Genomic DNA, 21,070 nt, shown 5'->3' with positions numbered 1-21,070 from the left:
CATAATATAGTGCACCTGAGAGAGGGCCATGGCCTCATGGGGAAGGGCCAGGGAAGAGATAGGGGAGGCCAGGAGATGCTGGGGATAAATAGGGACATAATATAGTGCACCTGAGAGAGGGCCATGGCCTCATGGGGAAGGGCCAGGGAAGAGATAGGGGAGGCCAGGAGATGCTGGGGATAAATAGGGACATAATATAGTGCACCTGAGAGAGGGCCATGGCCTCATGGGGAAGGGCCAGGGAAGAGATAGGGGAGGCCAGGAGATGCTGGGGATAAATAGGGACATAATATAGTGCACCTGAGAGAGGGCCATGGCCTCATGGGGAAGGGCCAGGGAAGAGATAGGGGAGGCCAGGAGATGCCGGGGATCAATAGGGACATAATATAGTGCACCTGAGAGAGGGCCATGGCCTCATGGGGAAGGGCCAGGGAAGAGATAGGGGAGGCCAGGAGATGCTGGGGATAAATAGGGACATAATACAGTGCGCCAGGGAAGAGATAGGGGAGGCCAGGAGATGCTGGGGATAAATAGGGACATAATACAGTGCACCTGAGAGAGGGCCATGGCCTCATGGGGAAGGGCCAGGGAAGAGATAGGGGAGGCCAGGAGATGCTGGGGATAAATAGGGACATAATACAGTGCACCTGAGAGAGGGCCATGGCCTCATGGGGAAGGGCCAGGGAAGAGATAGGGGAGGCCAGGAGATGCTGGGGATAAATAGGGACATAATACAGTGCACCTGAGAGAGGGCCATGGCCTCATGGGGAAGGGCCAGGGAAGAGATAGGGGAGGCCAGGAGATGCTGGGGATAAATAGGGACATAATACAGTGCACCTGAGAGAGGGCCATGGCCTCATGGGGAAGGGCCAGGGAAGAGATAGGGGAGGCCAGGAGATGCTGGGGATAAATAGGGACATAATACAGTGCACCTGAGAGAGGGCCATGGCCTCATGGGGAAGGGCCAGGGAAGAGATAGGGGAGGCCAGGAGATGCTGGGGATAAATAGGGACATAATACAGTGCACCTGAGAGAGGGCCATGGCCTCATGGGGAAGGGCCAGGGAAGAGATTGGGGAGGCCAGGAGATGCTGGGGATAAATAGGGACATAATACAGTGCACCTGAGAGAGGGCCATGGCACCGGTCGCACTACCCTAGCTACAGTCCTGTAGGGGATATTTACATGTTACACTGTGAGGATTTCTCTCATCATCCAACGCTTTAGGTTACATTATTATTCCTCTTTGTCATTTCAGTTATGTAACATGTTATAACCATGTACAGACTGAAGATATAACGGTTGGGATGATGAGGAATCACTGCTAGTATCTAATTCATTATAACTGTGTGACCACTAATGAAAGCTGTACTGCTTTATTACACAATGTGTATATATATATATATATATATATATACATATATATATATATATATATATACATACATATATATATATATATATATATACATACTGATCTGTGATCCCATATACTTGTATCTGATTGGGGGACGTGTCACAGCCGTTTCCTTAGTGCAGTCATTGGATTTGTCTATGGCTGAGGGATAATGGGGTCATTTTATGGGGTCATTATATTACTGTAAGGTTACTTAAATCTTCTTTAGCTGCCCCAAATGTTCCCGGCTCTGCTAGTAGCGATGTCCTTGTATCACAAATTGCAGTAAATAAATACTGTACTAATATTACTGGGGAACGACGATTAGTATGAAATCAGGAAATAAAAGAGTCTAAGAAATGTAAATCACTCTTTAAAGCCTCTTTATTTAATTATTCTTTCAAGTCCTAAAAGCACTAATTGGCTTGGTAGCAGACATTTGCTGTGAAGATGAGCAGGGGCTGTTGGGTAATTTATTGAGTCTTAAAATACTCCTAGAACAGAAATGAGTATATAGCGTACAATACGCAGGATGGATCCAGTTGTGTCTCAGTTCACAGCATCCGTACTAAGCATCTCTTATAAAACACACGTGCACACTCAGCAAGTGCCGTACACACCCACAGCCCGGGGCACTGTCCCTCCTTACTGTGCAACCTTTGGCTGGCAGGCCCAGTTGCCCAGAGGCTGATGTACTATACACAGTGCATTATAAATCTCAAATCTTGCAGATTTAGTCATCTTATTCTTTAATAAATAAAAGAGAGACGTTTGGAGACTTTGTTGCTGGCGTTTAGTCTGCACCGCCCAATTCAATGGACGGTATCCGAGCCAAAGCACATAAACCCTACAGCAGCTGGATTATAGGGTAGTAAGTGGGGTACCAATAGTGAATTATGTAAAGGACCACCCTGTTAAGCTTGGGGGACTCCCAATACTTCTGCTTGTCTTTTTTAGGTGCAGGCCTGTGAGAAATTCCATCAATATATATCTTGTATAAGACGAAAAACAATAAAATTGTAAATGAAATTCCTGTTAAGTCTGTAGAACCTGTGAATAGCCGGGCATCTATCTATAGGTCTTGTGCTGTAGTTTGACGCTGACTAAACCTCACCATGCTGTAACCCGCGTAAGTGCCACCTACTGGCTATAGGAAGGTGCTACAGAATAAGTCTAGTTTTCAAACAAAATGAGCGATTAAACTTAGCACAATATCATCAAATAAACCCCCTTTCTATGTAATATACAGCAAAGCGGCATATGAATATATAGCAGTGCATGTCTGGCTAAACAAGTGCATTAGATTCCTGTGCTTAGTGCATTGTTAGATAACCCGGGGGCCCGCCAGCTGGCTGCTCTGATACCCGAAGGCTGACATTCCCGCCACAGCTGGGGGGGTTACAGGCTGCCTAAAACTGATCTACTGACACAACACCTAAAAAACGCTTGAGAACCAAACAGTATTATGTCTGCTGGCTGCAAGACTCGCGTGATGAGAAGTGACGTCACCTTTCCTTGATAACGTGCGAATTTTATCTACGTATTGCGGTTACAAAAGCAGAGGAACGGATGGAAATATATCATATTATTTCACGCGACTGTGATAGATCAGGATCTCGCGGAGTCTGACGCATTTTCTCAGATGCCGTAGTCGGGACGGAGCTGGTTCTAAGTTTACGCCGAGATGAATTGTCTACTACAGTAATTCAACATAAGACAGTTGCGTATGGCATCGCGTATGCCAGCTCTCGTCTTGGGTAGAGGCTCGGCCGATGGCTGGTTATTGTACAACGGGCAGTGCCGTGGTTGTTGCGTGTGGTTTACCAGCGCCTTTAGCTGATGTTACACGGGTCATCGTTGCTGGGCTTGACCTCGGCTTCCAGTAGCAAGTTCATCACTGCCATTGTTAGGTAGCTGCAGGTGCCCCTCTTACCCAGTGGGGGAGTGTTGTAGAAGGCAGCCATGTCATCCTGGGGAGAGGAGAGAGGACTGTGGATTAGGAGGGTGGCAGAAGGCCACACAAGCCCTGCCAAGCTTGCCTGTCCATGTACCAGTCTACCCTCTGAGACTACAGCTCGCATGCCGCACAGCAGCTCTCCATACATTTGTATTGTCCTGTGTGGCCTCTAAAGCTTCCTTGGCTTTTAATACATTTAAATACAATAAAATGGACAAATAACTGTAGAGAGTCTATAATTCCCTACAGATGGTTCATACTGAGCGGCGGAACTCTGTGATCGGGTCATGGGAAATATCACGTTTATATATACTGTAAATACAGTCAGGTGCATAAATATTGGGACATTGACAGAATTTTCATATTTTGGCCTCTATTCACCACCACAATGGCTTTTAAATGAAACAAACAAGATGTGCTTTAACTGCAGACTTTCACATTTAATTTGAGGGTAATTACATCCAAATCAGGTGAACGGTGTAGGAATTACAACGGTTTCTATATGTGCCTCCCACTTTTTAAGGGGCCAAAAGTAATGGGACTATCAACTCAAAAGCTATTTCATGGACAGGTGTGGGCTATTCCGTCTTTATTTCATTGTCATTTAAGCAGGTAAAAGGTCTGGAGTTGATTCTAGCTGTCGGTACACCTCTGTCTCTACCTTTGTATGTGTACATCTCTGTCCCCACCTTTTGTTACATTATTGATTTATTTATTAATTGGTGAGGACAACGGACAACTTCACAAGTGCCGCTTACACCGCGTCACTACATAGGTGACTGCGGTTCTGGAGGGCACCAGATATTCCTATTGACATTCCCACAGAATCCTCTGCAGCTAAACTCCTTACCCTCACCTCTTCATTTGGTCTCGCCCAATGGACCTCCTCACCCTCCCATGTGAGTGGGCACTCACTTGACCTGGTCTTTACGCACCGTTGTGATATTTCTGATTACTCCAATTGCCCATTCCCCCTCTCTGACCATCACCTTCTCTCTTTTAACCTATCCCTCTCTCCTTGCCCTCCTCTAACTCCTAAGGCTACCATTACTAAGCGTAATATTGAGGCTATTGACACTGTTGCTTTTTCCTCCCTGCTGGACTCTCTTCTCTCCCCTATCATTTCTCTCTCCTGTCCTGAACAAGCTACTTCCCTGTACAATTCCTCCCTTGCTTCTGCTCTTGATTCTGTTGCTCCAGCAATAACCACTCACCCTCGCAGATCCACACCACAACCCTGGCATTCCAAATGCACCAGATACCTACAAAAGTGTTCAAGAATTGCGGAGCGTCAGTGGAGAAAGTCACGCTCTAAGGCTGACTTCCTCCATTTCAAATTTATTCTCTCCTCCTACAGTGCTTCCCTGTCTCTCTCCAAACAAACATATTTCAAGAACCTCATCTCCTCCCAGTCCTCAAACCCCCGGCGTCTCTTTGCCACTTTCAACTCCCTACTCTGCCCTTCCCCTCCTTGCCTTCCCTCGACTTTGCCACCTACTTTACATCTAAAATTGACTCCATACATGAGGACATCATATCCCATCAGACCCTTAGCACTCCTCTTCCTCCTTGCCCTTACCACCCCTCCCCTTCTGTCTCACCAACTCTGACATCCTTCTCCCCTGCTTCTGGAGAGGAAGTCTTGGCCCTCATCCGGTCCTCCCCTCCTTCCACCTCCCCTCTTGACCCTATCCCTTCCCGTCTCCTCTCCCACTTGTCTCCTTCTGCCTGTTCCCATCTGGCTCACCTCCTTAATCTTTCCCTATCATCTGGCACTGTCCCTTCTGCATTCAAACATGCTCTTGTCTCCCCCATTCTTAAAAAACCTACCCTTGATCCTAACATACTTTCAAACTATCGACCCATCTCTCTTCTCCCTTTTGCTTCCAAACTCCTTGAGCGTATTGTCTACAACCGCCTTACCACCTTTCTTTCCTCCCACTCCCTCCTTGACTCATTTCAATCTGGCTTCCGATCTCTCCACTCCACGGAAACTGCCCTCACGAAAGTCAGCAACGACCTCCTTGCTGCCAAATCCAAGGGCCACTACTCTCTGCTCATTCTCCTTGACCTCTCTGCTGCATTTGACACTGTAGACCACCCTCTCCTCCTGCAAATCCTTTACTCTCTCGGTTTACGTGAAACTGCCCTCTCCTGGCTTTCCTCCTACCTCTCAGATCGTTCCTTCGCTGTGTCCTCTCATGACTCCTCTTCCCCTCCACTTCCACTAAAGGTAGGAGTTCCCCAAGGTTCTGTTCTTGGACCTCTCCTTTTCTCCCTATATACATCCTCTTTAGGTGAACTCATTAACTCCTTTGACCTCCAATATCATCTCTATGCAGATGATACTCAAATTTACCTTTCCACCCCTGAGCTCCTTACCCGTATCTCCAACTGTCTCTCTGCTGTCTCTTCGTGGATGTCCCAGCGCTTTCTTAAACTTAACATGTCTAAGACTGAGCTGATCATCTTCCCACCCTCTTCCACTACATCACTTTCCACAATTTCGTTATCTATTGATGGCACAACTATCTCCTCTAGCCCCAAAGTGTGCTGTCTTGGAGTTATCCTAGACTCCTCCCTCTCCTTTAAACCGCACATTCAGCACATCTCGCAGTCCTGCCGTTTTCACCTAAAAAATATCTCCAGGATTAGACCCTTCCTCACCCAGGATGCCACTAAAACCCTCATCCACTCACTGGTCATATCCAGATTGGACTACTGTAACCTTCTCCTAGCTGGCCTCCCAGTCTCTCACCTCTCTCCACTACAATCTGTTCTCAATGCTGCTGCTCGGCTCATCTTCCTCTCCAAACGTTCTATATCTGCTTCCCCTCTCCTTCAAGCCCTACACTGGCTCCCCTTCCCCTTCAGATGCCAATTCAAGGTTCTTACATTCACCTACAAAGCCCTCACCAAATCCTCTCCCGCATACATTTCTGACCTTCTCTCCCTTCACACTCCCACCCGCCCACTTCGCTCAACTAATGCATGCCGCCTCTCTTGCCAACTGATTACTTCCTCCCACTCCCGCATCCGAGATTTTGCCCGTGCTGCTCCCTACCTTTGGAATGCTCTCCCTCTCCCTATCAGACTCTCCACCTCTCTACAAATCTTCAAACGGGCTCTCAAGACCCACTACTTCATCAAGGCCTTCCAGCACTCCTCCTAACCCACCTCATGCTCTTTCCTTCCTATCTTCCCCTTCTGTGTCACGCCTGTCTGTCTGCCCCTCCCCTTAGAATGTAAGCTCTCATGAGCAGGGACCTCTTCCCTCATGTGCTTCTCTTTACATTTTCTTCTACTCCTTACTCCCCATAAGGGCACCTAACACGGGACCGCCAACTCCCGGCAGCTTATTGTGAGTGCTTTAATCACTATTTCAGCAATGTATATAAGTTGTGTCCCTGTCCTGCACTGTAATGTACTGTAAGTTACTTGTTTCTTGTTAACTTATTAGTTCTATGTAAGGCGCTGCGGAACACTTGTGGCGCCATATAAATAAAGGATAATAATAATAATAATACAGTATTATCGGACATTTTTAATGTACTTTGGGAAGTACAGTGATCTAATACATCTTTCATGTATAATCCCTAACATAACAGTACAGCTACGGTCACACATTGCATTAATAGTAACCCCATCTATCCATAGCTCAGCACTTATCCCTTAGGTAAATGACCCTCCCTCTGCCTGTGCACCATCCCAGTGTAACTCTGCAGGCTTCCCGGATCTGACACATCTATCTCGCTCACACTGTAAGCACACGGCTGAACGGACAGATTTAATTTGATGTGCTGTGGAATACTTGCGGAGATGTCTATCACTCAACCGGAGAGGCTGTGACCGTCATCATCCGGTGATTGCCGTCCTGACCTGACTCACCTGATTTTCCGCTCCCTGAAGCTGGCTCTGGCCTTGCTGAAAACCATTAAAGGCTTCTTTCACCAGTTTGTCCAGATCAACTTTCTCTTGAAACTCAAACTCTGGGTTTCTCTCCAGGATCACAGAGACGATCATTAGCAGCTGAGAGAAGAGACACAAAATTTCTGGGGTTAGCGAAGACGGCATTCATCCGTCACGTCCGTACATGCCAACAAAGACCTACACGTATGTAATGCTTACCCGAGTCACTGCAAGCTGTTTTACGATGCTGGGAATCATTTTAGCTTCCCAGAAATATCATTTAATATTCTTACACACAGGAAATCTGGTGTACGTGGGGCGAAAAAAAAATACCGCCACCACTATTAAATCCGTATCTCAAACATTCTCAGTTCTGAAACGTATGTTTTATTTTCCAAACGTATTAATTATATTCTCAAATAAAACTGCAAAGTGTATTCCATTAGAGCTGGAGATTTCCAAGTACAATTGAAGAGGTAGAAGTCTGGGGTCGCACCCTTCACCCTATGCATTATGGTAGAAAGGAACAACAACTACAGAAGTGATGCGCACAGCCCTCTGCTCTCTGCTACACAGAAGCCGGCAAGATAAAAGGTTTGTTTTTCAACCATAAGACAGCTGCAAAAAAATATGTTTGCAGAATCTTATCAGATGAGTAGATTAGAGGATTTTTGTACTCTCTTTTCTCTGAGTCCATTGTGAGATGCTGGGAACATGGGGTATAGGAAGTACAGGAGGAATGCGGGCACTTTAAATACTTACTCCGTAGCTACCCTCACCTATACCCCCAGCCTGATGGGCTTGGATAAACATTATGGAAGTGCTCCCCAACAGGAAAGGATAGAGATGAAGAGGAACAAACATGTCCTCCTAAAACATGAATGGACCTAAAGAAAAAAAGACTAAACACAAGTACAAATATTCCTATTTCTTAGACATCCCAAATCAGCCTCTAACAGTGAGTACAGCCAGTGGGAGCAGTATGACGCACGCTCCTCCCAAAACTGCTATACCTGGATACAAACACGTGATACCTGTAGAATCTGGTGAATGTATGAACAGACGACCTGGTGGTGGATCTACACAGCAGCTCAGCTGAAGCCCCGTACAGCGGCGCCCAGGAGGCACTCAGTGATCTTGTGGAAAGTGCCCGGTGTGTGTCAGTAACAGGATCCCCAGCCCTGCTGTAAGCATGACGAATGGTGGAGGTAATCCACCTGGCAAGGGACCGCATGAAAGTCTTTTGTGATTAACACCAAGGACCAAGATATCAATTGTCTCCTGAATAGTCTGCACAACACTAACCACATCCTTCTATGTAGACAGACAACAGTCTGGAATCACAATACTCTGATTAATGTGACACTGAGAGACCACTTTTGACTTAAAATAAGGCTTCATTGAAATGAGAAGACCTAGAGGAAGGAGCTCCTAGCCTTTGACACTAGCTGATGAGAAAGCTGAAAGGAAAACCGTCTTCCGGTGAGGAACTTTAATGTAAAGGCTCAATATGAGGAATGTCGTAAGGCATTAAATACCAGATTTATATAGGAAGGACAATTGGAGGCTGTGCACGCAATACACCCTGTAAAAACATCTGGACTCTCTCTCTGAAAGAACATTATTGGTAATTTAGGTCTTAAACAGTTTCCTGGCTTTTCGCATAATTTGAATCATTTCCTCAAACAAACCCCTGGCTTCAAGGATCATGGCGTTAAAGCCAGACACTCTAAACTCGGGTGTCTTTACAAGTGTGGCTTTGTGGAAGCCAAAAAGATGGCCCCTTCCCTATGTTGAGAATGTCTGAGTACTAAACTCTTTGTGGCCAGTCCGGGGTAACCAGTTTTACTGGAAGGTTTTCCCTCTTTACTTCATTTTGTGTCCTCAGGAGCATCACCAATCTAAGGAATAAGTTACAGAGACAAATCTCACGGCACTGACGTGGTGTCTACCCGGAATGCCCTTAGAATCCCGGTACTGCACCTTCTGGTTCAGCAGAGACACCTTCTTGTCCAGCTGACAAAACCTTCCCACCAACTGGACAGACTTCAGGATATAGGGCTGATGATATATCATCCAATTCAAAGTGGTTTATGCCTGGAATGAACATGGCCCTAATGTCTTGAGCATTTTGCTCCGTCCATCTCAAAACCTGCCAGGTCTCTCTCATGGCCACAGAACTCATGGTGCCCCCCCATATCTCTGAGGTATGCCATCGCGGTTGTGTTGCTGGACCTGACTTTTAATGTATATCTGCACAAGCAACGATGAACTCTTCCTAAGGCGTAGATACCACCTTAGCTCCTGAGCATTGATCAGAAGTTTAAACATCTCCAGGGTCCAAAGACCCAGAAAATAAGCCTCAAGAGTCGCTGCTCCCCAACCCTAAAGGCTCATGTCTGTTGTTGCCAGTTGTCAAATCCAAAATGTTGAAGGGCCATCTGCACTGAACCTGAATATAATGGCCTCTCCTGATCAAACAACCAAAATCTGGGGCATTTAGGTCTGGGGTTGACCCAATGGGCTGCACCATGATCTTATCCAGTTCTAACAGAATAAGACCCCACCAGAACCTTCTTAGACTCTACATCGGCTTCCCAGGATTTGAACCACAGACTGAAGCGGAAGTTCTCAATCTGACCTGACTGGCATCGAAGGCGGCATCACCAAGGTGTACTATAAGGTGTCCAGAAGATCAACTGCCAGGTTTATGGGACTATAGGCTCTTAGTTTATGGGACTGGAAGCCCTCAGAGAGCTCTGCCATCCACTTGTCCGCCACTTTAATTGCCCATGTAGATGTCCCAAGTGGCGACAAAAGTGGTCTTAAGGAGGCCTCCATCCCCTGATCTGTGCAACACAGGGAAACCCTCCCCAAACCTGGTTCCTCACAAGACAAGGTACAGAAGGATGCCCTGTAGTTCCTACAATTACCGCTGCTTCTGTGCTGTGTGCGACAGTCTGCCAGGTGAGAGGTGCACGAGAGGGGAGAATTCTAAGATAGCGGTCACAGACAAGAGATTGAATTTAAAGCCCCCACACTCTTCTTGCACCCAACTATATCCCAACAAGCTCCCCCGTGTCCCCAAATTGGAGGACTAAGAGTCATTCTTCACTGGAGGTAAGAGAGTAGTGGTCTCCAGAATGTTCTATCACATTAATGTATTATTTCCCTTCCAGTGGAGACGCTTATGCTGCAACATATAATCCCTACACTGGCATGCACTATTAGGCCTGTGCAGGGGGGATTACCTCCACAATGATCTGCCGGTACTCGGGCTGGGCGATGTTCTGCAGCATGTCCTCCACTAGTAGCGAGAAGTTCATTTCATACATCGTCATGTCAGACAGGGTGGGTTGCTGTGTAGAGAGAGGAGAAAGTACGAGAGACATAAACAGTAACTGCAGATGGGCTGACAGATATACCGCATACAGAGCTAACGGATTGTTTGGGTGGCACGTTGGGACGTGTAGCTGGGCGATTATACCCACATTCATTCTCGGTTACCCTGGGGAGGTGGCAGAATAACTGCCATTGTATCTAATCATGGTGAAAAGGCCCAGTAGAGAGTGTACTGGCTGTAAGAGGGCGCACACACAGCAAAGCGCCAGCACCCGGTGCGGACAGCGCAGCTGGAAAATTAATTTGACAAAACGGATTGGAAGTTTTTAAATTCATTGAGAAGAATAAGGAGAAAGATGCCGGCTTATTATTATTATAGGACATAACAGGTAATTAGCCTTTTGTGGATTATACCTACCCCATTCCCCTTCGTTCTGTATTGGAAATGCGTTTGGATGTAATGTTTTGCCCTGGATTATAAATGTGCATGCATGATGGTTTTCCTTCTATTTCATGCAGATTTTCTCCTATATCTAATTGATGATATAACATATTTATCAGTGCATTTGTATCTGGTGTTATTAGTAATAAAGATTATTTATACACTTTACTATACTATGTATAAAATCCACTAGAAATTTGATTATTTTATTGGTCATCTAGGAATTAGTTTCATTCTTATTACAGGTAAACTATCAGGCTCCTCCTCTTTCTTTATATCTGGCTGACGGCTGGTGTGGCTTAGTCTTCTCTAAATAAATAATATGATTAATAAATAGGTGGAACGCTTAGGTATTGACCTTATGTCTGTATCAATATTCCATGTTCTACTATTCTATTGAATGTAAGGGCAAGTGTTGTCCTGGGCGAAACGCGTCAGTTCTGACTAGTTCAGAGTTACCCAAACTCCGCCACTACAGTCCAGGTTTTAAGGATATCCATGCTTGTGTCCAGATGGTTAAATCAAATTGCATGGATATCCTTAAAACCTGGACTGTAAAGGCAGAGTTTAGTTCACTTATTTGTGACTCAGTTCACACCTAGATCTGGCTGCATTAGTACATCATGGCACAAGCAGGAGAACTGCCGGTAGCTAGAAAGGAAGGAGAATAGGCAATGGTTACCTTTAGTGTTTTATATTACCAACCTCTAAATTCTTAGAATACACAGGTAGTTTGGCCATGAATGTCTCCGACCGAAAATCAGAAACGCCTGCAGGTACGTAACTTTGCTTTGATGTTCAGTGTCAGCTTCTGTCTCTTTAGCACCATAAAATGGATTGTAAGCTCCGCTGGGCAGGGAAATCATGCCCGGAGAGCGTTCAGCATACCAGGTTACCAATCTGAAGTGCGCTCTAAATGAGGGCCTGGTTGGATTAGCTGCATAGTACATTACCTGGGGGAGGAACTTGCCGGACACAATGATACCGCTTGGCGTTCTCTCCAGGATCTGCCACACTCTATCATAGAAACCTAATGGATTCCGGTTCAGAGAGCCATCGATCTGCCTGCGGTTCAGCCAACACCTATATGGTGACGGAAAGGCTCAATAATCGGTCAAACAGATGAAAAAGCCAGTGTAGACCCCCCCCCCCATATAATCTAATGTAATATCGCTAGGATAGAACAATTATTGTTTCAAATGAATATTTTTGTTTTAATATTCGGTTTGATTAAATGTTTTCTGTAAAGACGATGATACAGCCGAAGCCCATTTACCTAATGTGATACATCATTATGTCCAATCTGCAGATATATGCTCCAGTATTTGTTGCATCTGCACATGATGGGGCTGATTCTCCCAGATCTCTTTTCATAGACGCAATACGTCTCAGAATGAGCCCCAATGTGCGAAGTCACAACATTCTATAATCTCCTCACTGAGCAGTGGCGCTGTTGCTATTCTCGCATATGAAAAATGATAACGTTTTGGATTGTAATATTCAAGGTCGTCTATACATAATAGAGGCGGCCATTTTACGGCACAGTATGTCTGAGAATGCAGTTTCAAACAACTGGGACCTGGTGACATCACCACAGAAACGTAATGGCTGCCTCCACTAGTGTGTTAATAACGCCAGCTGTGAAGTGATAGCCTGCAGCTGACAAAATGGCTGCTTACACCTGTGTATATAACAGGGGTCCTATATATATATATATATATATATATATATATATATATATATATATATAGGTCAGGCTTATCTAACAACATTGCTGGTCCTCCTGTATGTATATGTATACACACACGAGTTAGAAGAGATCTGAATCCCCGGCTACACCGCAGACCCTTCCCTCACCTTCCCGATTGCTGCGGCTGCAGAATGCACAGGAGAAGCTGTTTGATCTCGTTTGGAGATAGCTGGTAAATGTCCTTCTCTGGCTGTTCCCCGCTGCGGATTTTCAGCTCGTATCTCATGGCATGAATTATCCACCTGGGAAGAAAGATAGGACGGATTGTCAGATCTACTGATGCCTCAGTGATGTCTCCAGGTCTCGGCTACACTGTATAATATATATTGGTTCCACCCAAAAACGTCCAGCTCCTTAGCTATTACGCTGACAGGTCTGCTATAACTGTTAATTACAGTTACTATAAATAAAAGCAGCAGCGTGTTTGCTAATGATACTGTAACCGAACCTATTATATAGTATGGAGAAAACTTACTAATAGTCTAATATATTGTAAGAGTTTATTATCTTAAGGACCACTTCGGGACTGTATTAATATCACCCCTGTCTAATAAGAGTCTGTTATTAGACCACTTCGGGACTGCATTAATGTCACCCCTGTCTAATAGGAGTCTGTTATTAGACCACTTCGGGACTGCATTAATGTCACCCCTGTCTAATAAGAGTCTGTTATTAGACCACTTCGGGACTGTATTAATGTCACCCCTGTCTAATAAGAGTCTGTTATTAGACCACTTCGGGACTGCATTAATGTCACCCCTGTGTAATAAGAGTCAGTTATTAGACCACTTTGGGACTGTATTAATGTCACCCCTGTCTAATAAGAGTCTGTTATTAGACCACTTCGGGACTGTATTGATGTCACCCCTGTGTAATAAGAGTCATTTATTAGACCACTTTGGGACTGCATTAATGTCACCCCTGTCTAATAAGAGTCTGTTATTAGACCACTTTGGGACTGTATTAATGTCACCCCTGTGTAATAAGAGTCAGTTATTAGACCACTTTGGGACTGCATTAATGTCACCCCTGTCTAATAAGAGTCTGTTATTAGACCACTTCGGGACTGTATTAATGTCACCCCTGTGTAATAAGAGTCATTTATTAGACCACTTTGGGACTGCATTAATGTCACCCCTGTCTAATAAGAGTCTGTTATTAGACCACTTCGGGACTGTATTAATGTCACCCCTGTGTAATAAGAGTCAGTTATTAGACCACTTTGGGACTGCATTAATGTCACCCCTGTCTAATAAGAGTCTGTTATTAGACCACTTCGGGTCTGCATTAATGTCACCCCTGTCTAATAATAGTCTGTTATTAAACCACTTCGGGACTGCATTAATGTCACCCCTGTGTAATAAGAGTCAGTTATTAGACTACTTTGGGACTGCATTAATGTCAGCCCTGTCTAATAAGAGTCTGTTATTAGACCACTTTGGGACTGCATTAATGTCACCCCTGTCTAATAAGAGTCTGTTATTAGACCACTTTGGGACTGCATTAATGTCACCCCTGTCTAATAAGAGTCAGTTATTAGACCACTTCGGGTCTGCATTAATGTCACACCTGTCTAATAAGAGTCAGTTATTAGACCACTTTGGGACTGCATTAATGTCACCCCTGTCTAATAAGAGTCTGTTATTAGACCACTTTGGGACTGCATTAATGTCACCCCTGTCTAATAAGAGTCTGTTATTAGACCACTTCGGGACTGCATTAATGTCACACCTGTCTAATAAGAGTCTGTTATTAGACCACTTTGGGACTGCATTAATGTCAGCCCTGTCTAATAAGAGTCTGTTATTTATTTTGAGCAGCTAAACTGTAATGAGCAAAATGTTTTCCTATTACCGTCCAATCATAAGGACGAGTTGTGCAATCAGGCATCAGACAGATTACATATAATAATGCGCAGTAATCAAGCTAATGAGCCCCGATCACCAACTGCAATTTCACTATTCACTTACAGATATCAGAGGAGGCACCTGGGACGGTTCTAAGCATCATCCGCTCAATTAGAGCAAAGCATGTGAGAATAAGCGGATTCACTTATTGAAAGGACCAAAGCTTTTTCTCTGAGCTGCAGACTGTTATATCATCACTGGCTTCTGCTAATAATCCCACCGCCCCGGGGGATACTTCTCCTACAGGACTCAGCTGATAGAGATCTCCAGAATAGAAGCTGTACATTGGCACGCAGGTGAAAGGCGCTTATTGTGCTTTTGTCCCATATGGGGAAGGGCTGCTAAAACCGCTCTAACCCCCCCCCCCCCCCAACTCTCCAGCCTCTTCTCCCTCTTTGTGTCTGCCCATATTCCCTTAAGAATGTAAGCTCTTGAGTACAGAGCCCACTCCCCCTTGTATTAGTTCATCCCGGCCGGGAAACAAAAAATAGTGTGAATAAGAAGGTATACCTCTTGCGTAACTTTGGCGATGATGAGTACTCAGAGATGTGATAACAATTCAGAACAAATGTTAGTAATTCCATGGGAAGCTGTGTCTCATATAGGGATGACCGTGATGATGGTGAACAGCTTAGCCCATAAGCATCAGATGTATGCTGTCTGCCAAGGGGAAAAAAGTCACGGCAATGGTCCTGTGTGGAACAGCAAGCCGCCTGGTATAAAGGGTCTCCCGCGACGTGTGTGCTGATGCCCAGCACTGCGGAGCGGTCTCCCACAGCACGCGCAGCGGCCGTGCAGGTGCTCTGTGCGTAGCGGCAGTCGGGCAGCTGTTCTGAGCGGCAGGAATAGACGTGGTGTCTGGAATGTCCTGCCGCGTCTGCCGGTCTCCTCAGTGGCGTAACTAGGGCAGGGCGAGCGGGGTTCTTGCCCTGGGCGCCGTTGGACCGGTGGCGCCGCCGGCCACGGTACCGGCCGGCCCTAGATAGCCAGTGTAGCGCCGACCGCAATGAGTGCGGTCAGCACTACACATTTGCACAGGACCGACGCTAGGCTTCCAGCGCCGGTCCTGTGCTGCACACCTGAGCCCGTTCCCTCCCCCTGAGTGCTTGCCCAATAGCGCCAGGAGGCGGGCTCAGGCTGTGCATAACACACGCATCGCCGCCAGCGCTGGCGGCGATGCGTGTGTTAAACAGCAGCCAATGAGAGTCAGATAGACTCTCATTGACTGCTGCAGCACCCACTACAAGAGCCGGACTTCCGTCCAGGCTCCTGCAGTGGGTAATGGGACTGACGTCATGACGTCAGTCCCATAATGCTGAGCGCGCCAGCCCGGGCGGACTGGAGGGCGGGAGCGGCATCGCGGACAGGAGCAGGAGCAGCGTGGAATCAGGTAAGTATATTTTTATATATATTTATTTTTAAACCTATCTGCTCAACGGGGGAGGGATTGGCTACTACTGGGGGGACCTCTACTGGGGGAGGTGTGGCTACTACTGGGGGTGCCATTGGGAGGACCTCTACTGGGGGGGGGGCTACTCTACTGGGGACTACTACTTGGGGTGGGGACTACCACTGGGGGCATTCTAAAAGGGGCCTATTACTAGAGGCACTGCACTCGGGGGACCACTACTGGGGGCAATAATAGGAAGGGCCACTACAGGGACCACTGGATAGGGGGGGGGGGGGTCACTACTGGGAGCCTGCATCAGGGGGACCACTACTGGGGGCACTGCATGGGAGGGGGGGGACACTACTGCTGGGGGCACTATATAAGGGGCTTACTGCTAGGGGCACTGCGGGGACCACTACAGGGGGCACTAGATAGGGGGGATCACTACAGGGTGCCTGCATAAGGGGACCACTACTGGGAAAACTGCATGGGTGGGACTACTGCTGGGGGCACTATATAAAAGGGCACTGCATAAGGGGATACCGCTACTGGGCGCACTGCATTGTGGGGACTGCTACTGGGGGCACTGCATAAGGGGGAACACTACGTGGGGCACTGCATTTGGGGGGGCCACTACTGGGGGTACTGAGTAAGGGGAACTAATTGGGGGCTGTATAAGAGGGACCACTACTGGGGATACTGTATAAGGGGCACTACTATGGGCCTGCATGAGAGGGACCACAACTGCATACTGGGGGTACTGTATAAGGGGTACTACTGGGGTTAAAGTGCATATGGATAGGAATGTTCAGTTTGAAAATAAAGGGGTGTGTCATGTTGACATGCCACATTTTTAAGTGACCACGCCCATTTTTTTGGTGCGCGCACATGGTGGGGGAGGTAACCCGTTTTCAAATTTGCCCTGGGCTCCAAATACCCTAGTTACGCCACTGGGTCTCCTACACCTATGCAAAAACGTGGTTCTAGGCGGCAAAGGAGACCGTGATGTGGGGGTTGCAAGGAAAGTGGATCTGGCAATCAGACCGGTCCGATGATGAGAGTACTGGTCTAACGCGTTTCTCTGCTCCAAATACTGGCCGTTTCCTCAGAGGCAATGTGTCTCACCATGCCAGACTTGTCAGATATAGTCTTACTAATTAGTAACAGGTGTTTAACTTAAATGCTGTGATTATCAATTAGTCAGCATTTATTGTTATTTAAACCCTTAAATCATTACATAATGTTCTATTCAGTACATTTTTCACCCTTATACTTGCTTTTTTCATTCTTGCTTTATCCATCTTCGGTTTTTTCACTCCTCCACTTGTCTATTTATGTATCATATCACACGACAACAAGTCGTTTTTCACGGTCTCCTTTGCCGCCTAGAACCACGTTTTTGCATAGGTGTAGGAGACCGGCAGACGCTGCAGGACATTCCAGACACCACGTCTATTCCTGCCGCTCAGAACAGCTGCCCGACTGCCGCTACGCACAGAGCACCTGCATGGCCGCTGCACGTGCTGTGGGAGACCGCTCCGCAGTGCTGGGCATCGGCACACACGTCGCGGGAGACCCTTTATACCAGGCGGCTTGCTGTTCCACACAGGACCATTGCCGTGACGTTTTTCCCCTTGGCAGACAGCATACATCTGATGCTTATGGGCTAAGCTGTTCACCATTCTCACGGTCATCCCTATATGAGACTCAGCTTCCCATGGAATTACTAACATTTGTTCTGAATTGTTATCACATCTCTGAGTACTCATCATCGCCAAAGTTACGCAAGAGTTATACCTTTTTATTCACACTATTTTTGGTTTCCCGGCCGGGATGAACTGTGATTATTAAGCACATGTCTTATTAGATTGATTACCAATAATCAGATCAATTTATCATTATTATTTACTATAATTCATGCATGTATATTATTCTATCAACTGTTGATTAATTGGTCCATTACCAGTGTCAATGTACTATATTATGTCCATATATTTTTAGATATTTTTTTAATTTATGTGTTTATTTTAATCTATCAAGATATTAAATCATCTAATTTTCAACATATACATCTAGCCTGCTTGTGCGTTAAACAGCCCTTCTAGTCGCACCATGCCATGGCGTGACCCGGTAGCGCTGAGTGACTATTCCTGTGACTTTTCCCTTACAATGCGTAAGCCGCTGACACTAACGTAGCATTTCGTGTGTAGATACCGCCGCAGTCGCACACAGAATGTAGGTATGCCGCGTATCATTTTAATCAACGTAAGCTGCTTGTGCGTCTTACTTTGCGAATAAGACACATTTTAAGAGAAAAAGTCGCACAAAAAGTCACAGCGCTACCAAAGACGCACAGCGCTCACCCATCATGTGTATAGTCCAGAGTATCCCAAACTCTGCCAGTACAGTCCTGGTTTTAAGGATATCCATGCTTCAGCACAGGTGATTTAATTATTACCCCAGTCAATTCGATTACCTTGGCTCAAGTATGTATATCCTTAAAGCCTGGACTGTAATGGCGGACGTTGGGAAACTCTGGTGACTATTAAAACTCACTAATCTAATACCCCTTTTACACCGGAGCTAAAACCCGGGTTTTTGAAGGGTTAACCCGGGCAGCTCCCTGGTGTAAAAGGGGAGAGGGTTGGATCGCCGGGTCGAGTGACGCGGCAATCCAACCCAGGTAACTAGCAGGGTTTAACACGGGCGTAGCCCGTGAAACCCTGCTATGGGAACTGCGCACTCCGGGTCACGAAGACCTGGAGTGCGCTGCTAGCCGGCCGATTGGCCCGGCTTCAGTGGCGCTTGGAGATGACGTCATCTCCAAGCGTCCACTTTCACTCCGCAAAAGCCGGGTCTATGCAGACCGACTGCGGTGTGAGCGGCGCTGACTCGGGAATATCCCGAGTCAGCGCCGGCAAAATTCCGGGTCTGATCCGGATAGGAACTTTGTTCCAACTCCGGGTCAGACCCGGAATTTAGGTGTAAAAGGGGTATAATACAGCTTCTAATGAAGCATTTATCGGATCAGGGTTTTGGGGGGGTGGGGGTCAGATCAGTACGGGGGGGGGGGGCTGTGGAACTTTTCAGAGCAAAGTGGTGGACGTCCTATTAAACCCAGGAGACGCACAGCCAGAAATTCTGCATAGACGATTTTCAGAGACAAGTCATGCTGGGACTATATATTTAATTAACAAATGTACTGTAGTGATAAGATGATTAATTATCCCACAGAAACATATCCTTCTACATCACGCTGGGAATTACCAGTGCAGTATTTATAGTGCTATTATCACATGGGAAATGTTTTTCTCTAAACTGCTGACCTGCTCTCCATGTCGCTGCCCACATGAGAGGTGGAGGGTGGTAACCCGCCTCACCCAGATGCCCATTACTACACTAACATCACCAAATACCCGCAACTTCCAATAACGCATTTATTTCCATTGGTAAAAAGCAGCAAAACCCAAAGTAAACCTCCCTAACATACAAATGGCACGCTTAGATTGTAAGCTCATGTTTATGTCCCTTTAATGTACAGCGCTGAGTAATGCATTGGCACCATAGGATGATATTCCTTTAATAAGTGGTGACATCATGTCTGGATGTCCAATGACAATAGCTCTGTGCTCGTCCCTCGTGTGATATATGTGGATGGAAACCATTCAGACGACCATTAACTATATTATGATATGGAAATAAAATAACCCCAGGTGATGTGCTGAATGTCTGTCAGTAGCAGGTGAACAAGCGTTTCTACAGCAAACACTATGGCAAAAGTCGTCGCCATCGCCAGGCAGAGATACGTAACTCAGGACAAGCCCCAGCACTACAGCCGCAGAGACGTAGGTTGCCTAACGCTGCTCTGATGTAGAATGGCGGGGGAAGGCGAGATAAAAGACATGAGGAATTCACAACATTATGCTCTAAAACACACAGCCCTGAAGAGGTTAATAGACAGACTACAGGGAAAACTATGGTGCTCCAAATATATCCCCGTGTACCCTCGCACCCCTCCACCACCACCAAACTCCTGTGACAGACAGCGCTGGTGAGTGGAGGTCTTTAATGTAATAGTTCTGTCAAGCACTTGATCTATTTCAAGAAGAACTGCTGAGAGATCAATAATACGGCTGTACATCAAATCATTATCACAACTGAAAGGTTCATTTTACTAGCTGAAGTGTGAGCCAAAGAAATTCTACTGAAGAAAATGAATCCGGGAGACAAACGCCCGACCCCATGTTTAATAATGACGCAGACCGGCGCAATCTGTGTCAATGCTTGTAAAGACTAACTTCCAACTATCCTTACAGAACTACCTAACAAACCTCCACCCATCCTTACAGAACTACCTAACTAACCTATGACCATCCTTACAGAACTACCTAACAAACCTCCACCCATCCTTACAGAACTACCTAACTAACCTATGACCATCCTTACAGAACTACCTAACAAACCTCTAACCATCCTTACAGAACTACCTAACCTCCCTCCATCCTTACAGAACTACCTAACAAACCTCTAACCATCCTTACAGAACTACCTAACCTCCCCCCATCCTTACAGAACTACCTAACTAACCTCCGACCATCCTTACAGAAATTCCCAACTAACCTGCCCACATCCTTACAGAAATTCCCAACTAACCTCCGACCATCCTTACAGAAATTCCAAACTAACCTCCCCCTATCCTTACAGCACTACATAACTAACCTCTTACCATCCTTACAGAACTACCTAACCTCCCCCATCCTTACAGAACTACCTAACTAACCTCCAACCATCCTTGCAGAACTCCCTAACTAACCTCTGACCATCCTTACAGAAATTCCAAACTAACCTCCCCCCATCCTTACAGTACTACCTAACTAACCGCCACCCATCCTTACAGAGCTACCTAACTAACCTCCCCCCATCCTTACAGAAATTCCCAACTAAACTCTCACCATCCTTACAGAACTACCTAACTAAC

General features: G+C 46.2%; 1 protein-coding gene across 3 annotated transcripts in view; it reads right to left on the bottom strand.

Moving 5' to 3' along the window:
* Positions 1-1,761: 1,761 nt before the first annotated feature.
* The window catches only part of PHKB (phosphorylase kinase regulatory subunit beta), a 327,566-nt gene continuing 308,257 nt past the window's right edge, over positions 1,762-21,070 (bottom strand). For all 3 annotated transcript variants that reach the window (XM_088458985.1, XM_088458984.1, XM_088458983.1), the window contains 5 exons: positions 12,903-13,037; positions 11,999-12,128; positions 10,513-10,620; positions 7,241-7,381; positions 1,762-3,365 (listed from right to left, as the gene is read on the bottom strand). In XM_088458985.1, coding sequence (XP_088315111.1) covers positions 3,228-3,365; positions 7,241-7,381; positions 10,513-10,620; positions 11,999-12,128; positions 12,903-13,037 — 652 coding nt within the window. In that variant the 3' untranslated portion in view covers positions 1,762-3,227. The remainder of the gene's footprint in view (positions 3,366-7,240; positions 7,382-10,512; positions 10,621-11,998; positions 12,129-12,902; positions 13,038-21,070) is intronic.

This window comes from Taudactylus pleione, unplaced genomic scaffold (assembly GCF_031769625.1).
Source record: "Taudactylus pleione unplaced genomic scaffold, aTauple2 ptg000885l, whole genome shotgun sequence".
NCBI classification, from domain to species: Eukaryota; Metazoa; Chordata; class Amphibia; order Anura; family Myobatrachidae; genus Taudactylus; species Taudactylus pleione.
Note: the sequence above shows the minus strand (reverse complement) of the source record. Positions and strands in the feature narration are given on the sequence as shown.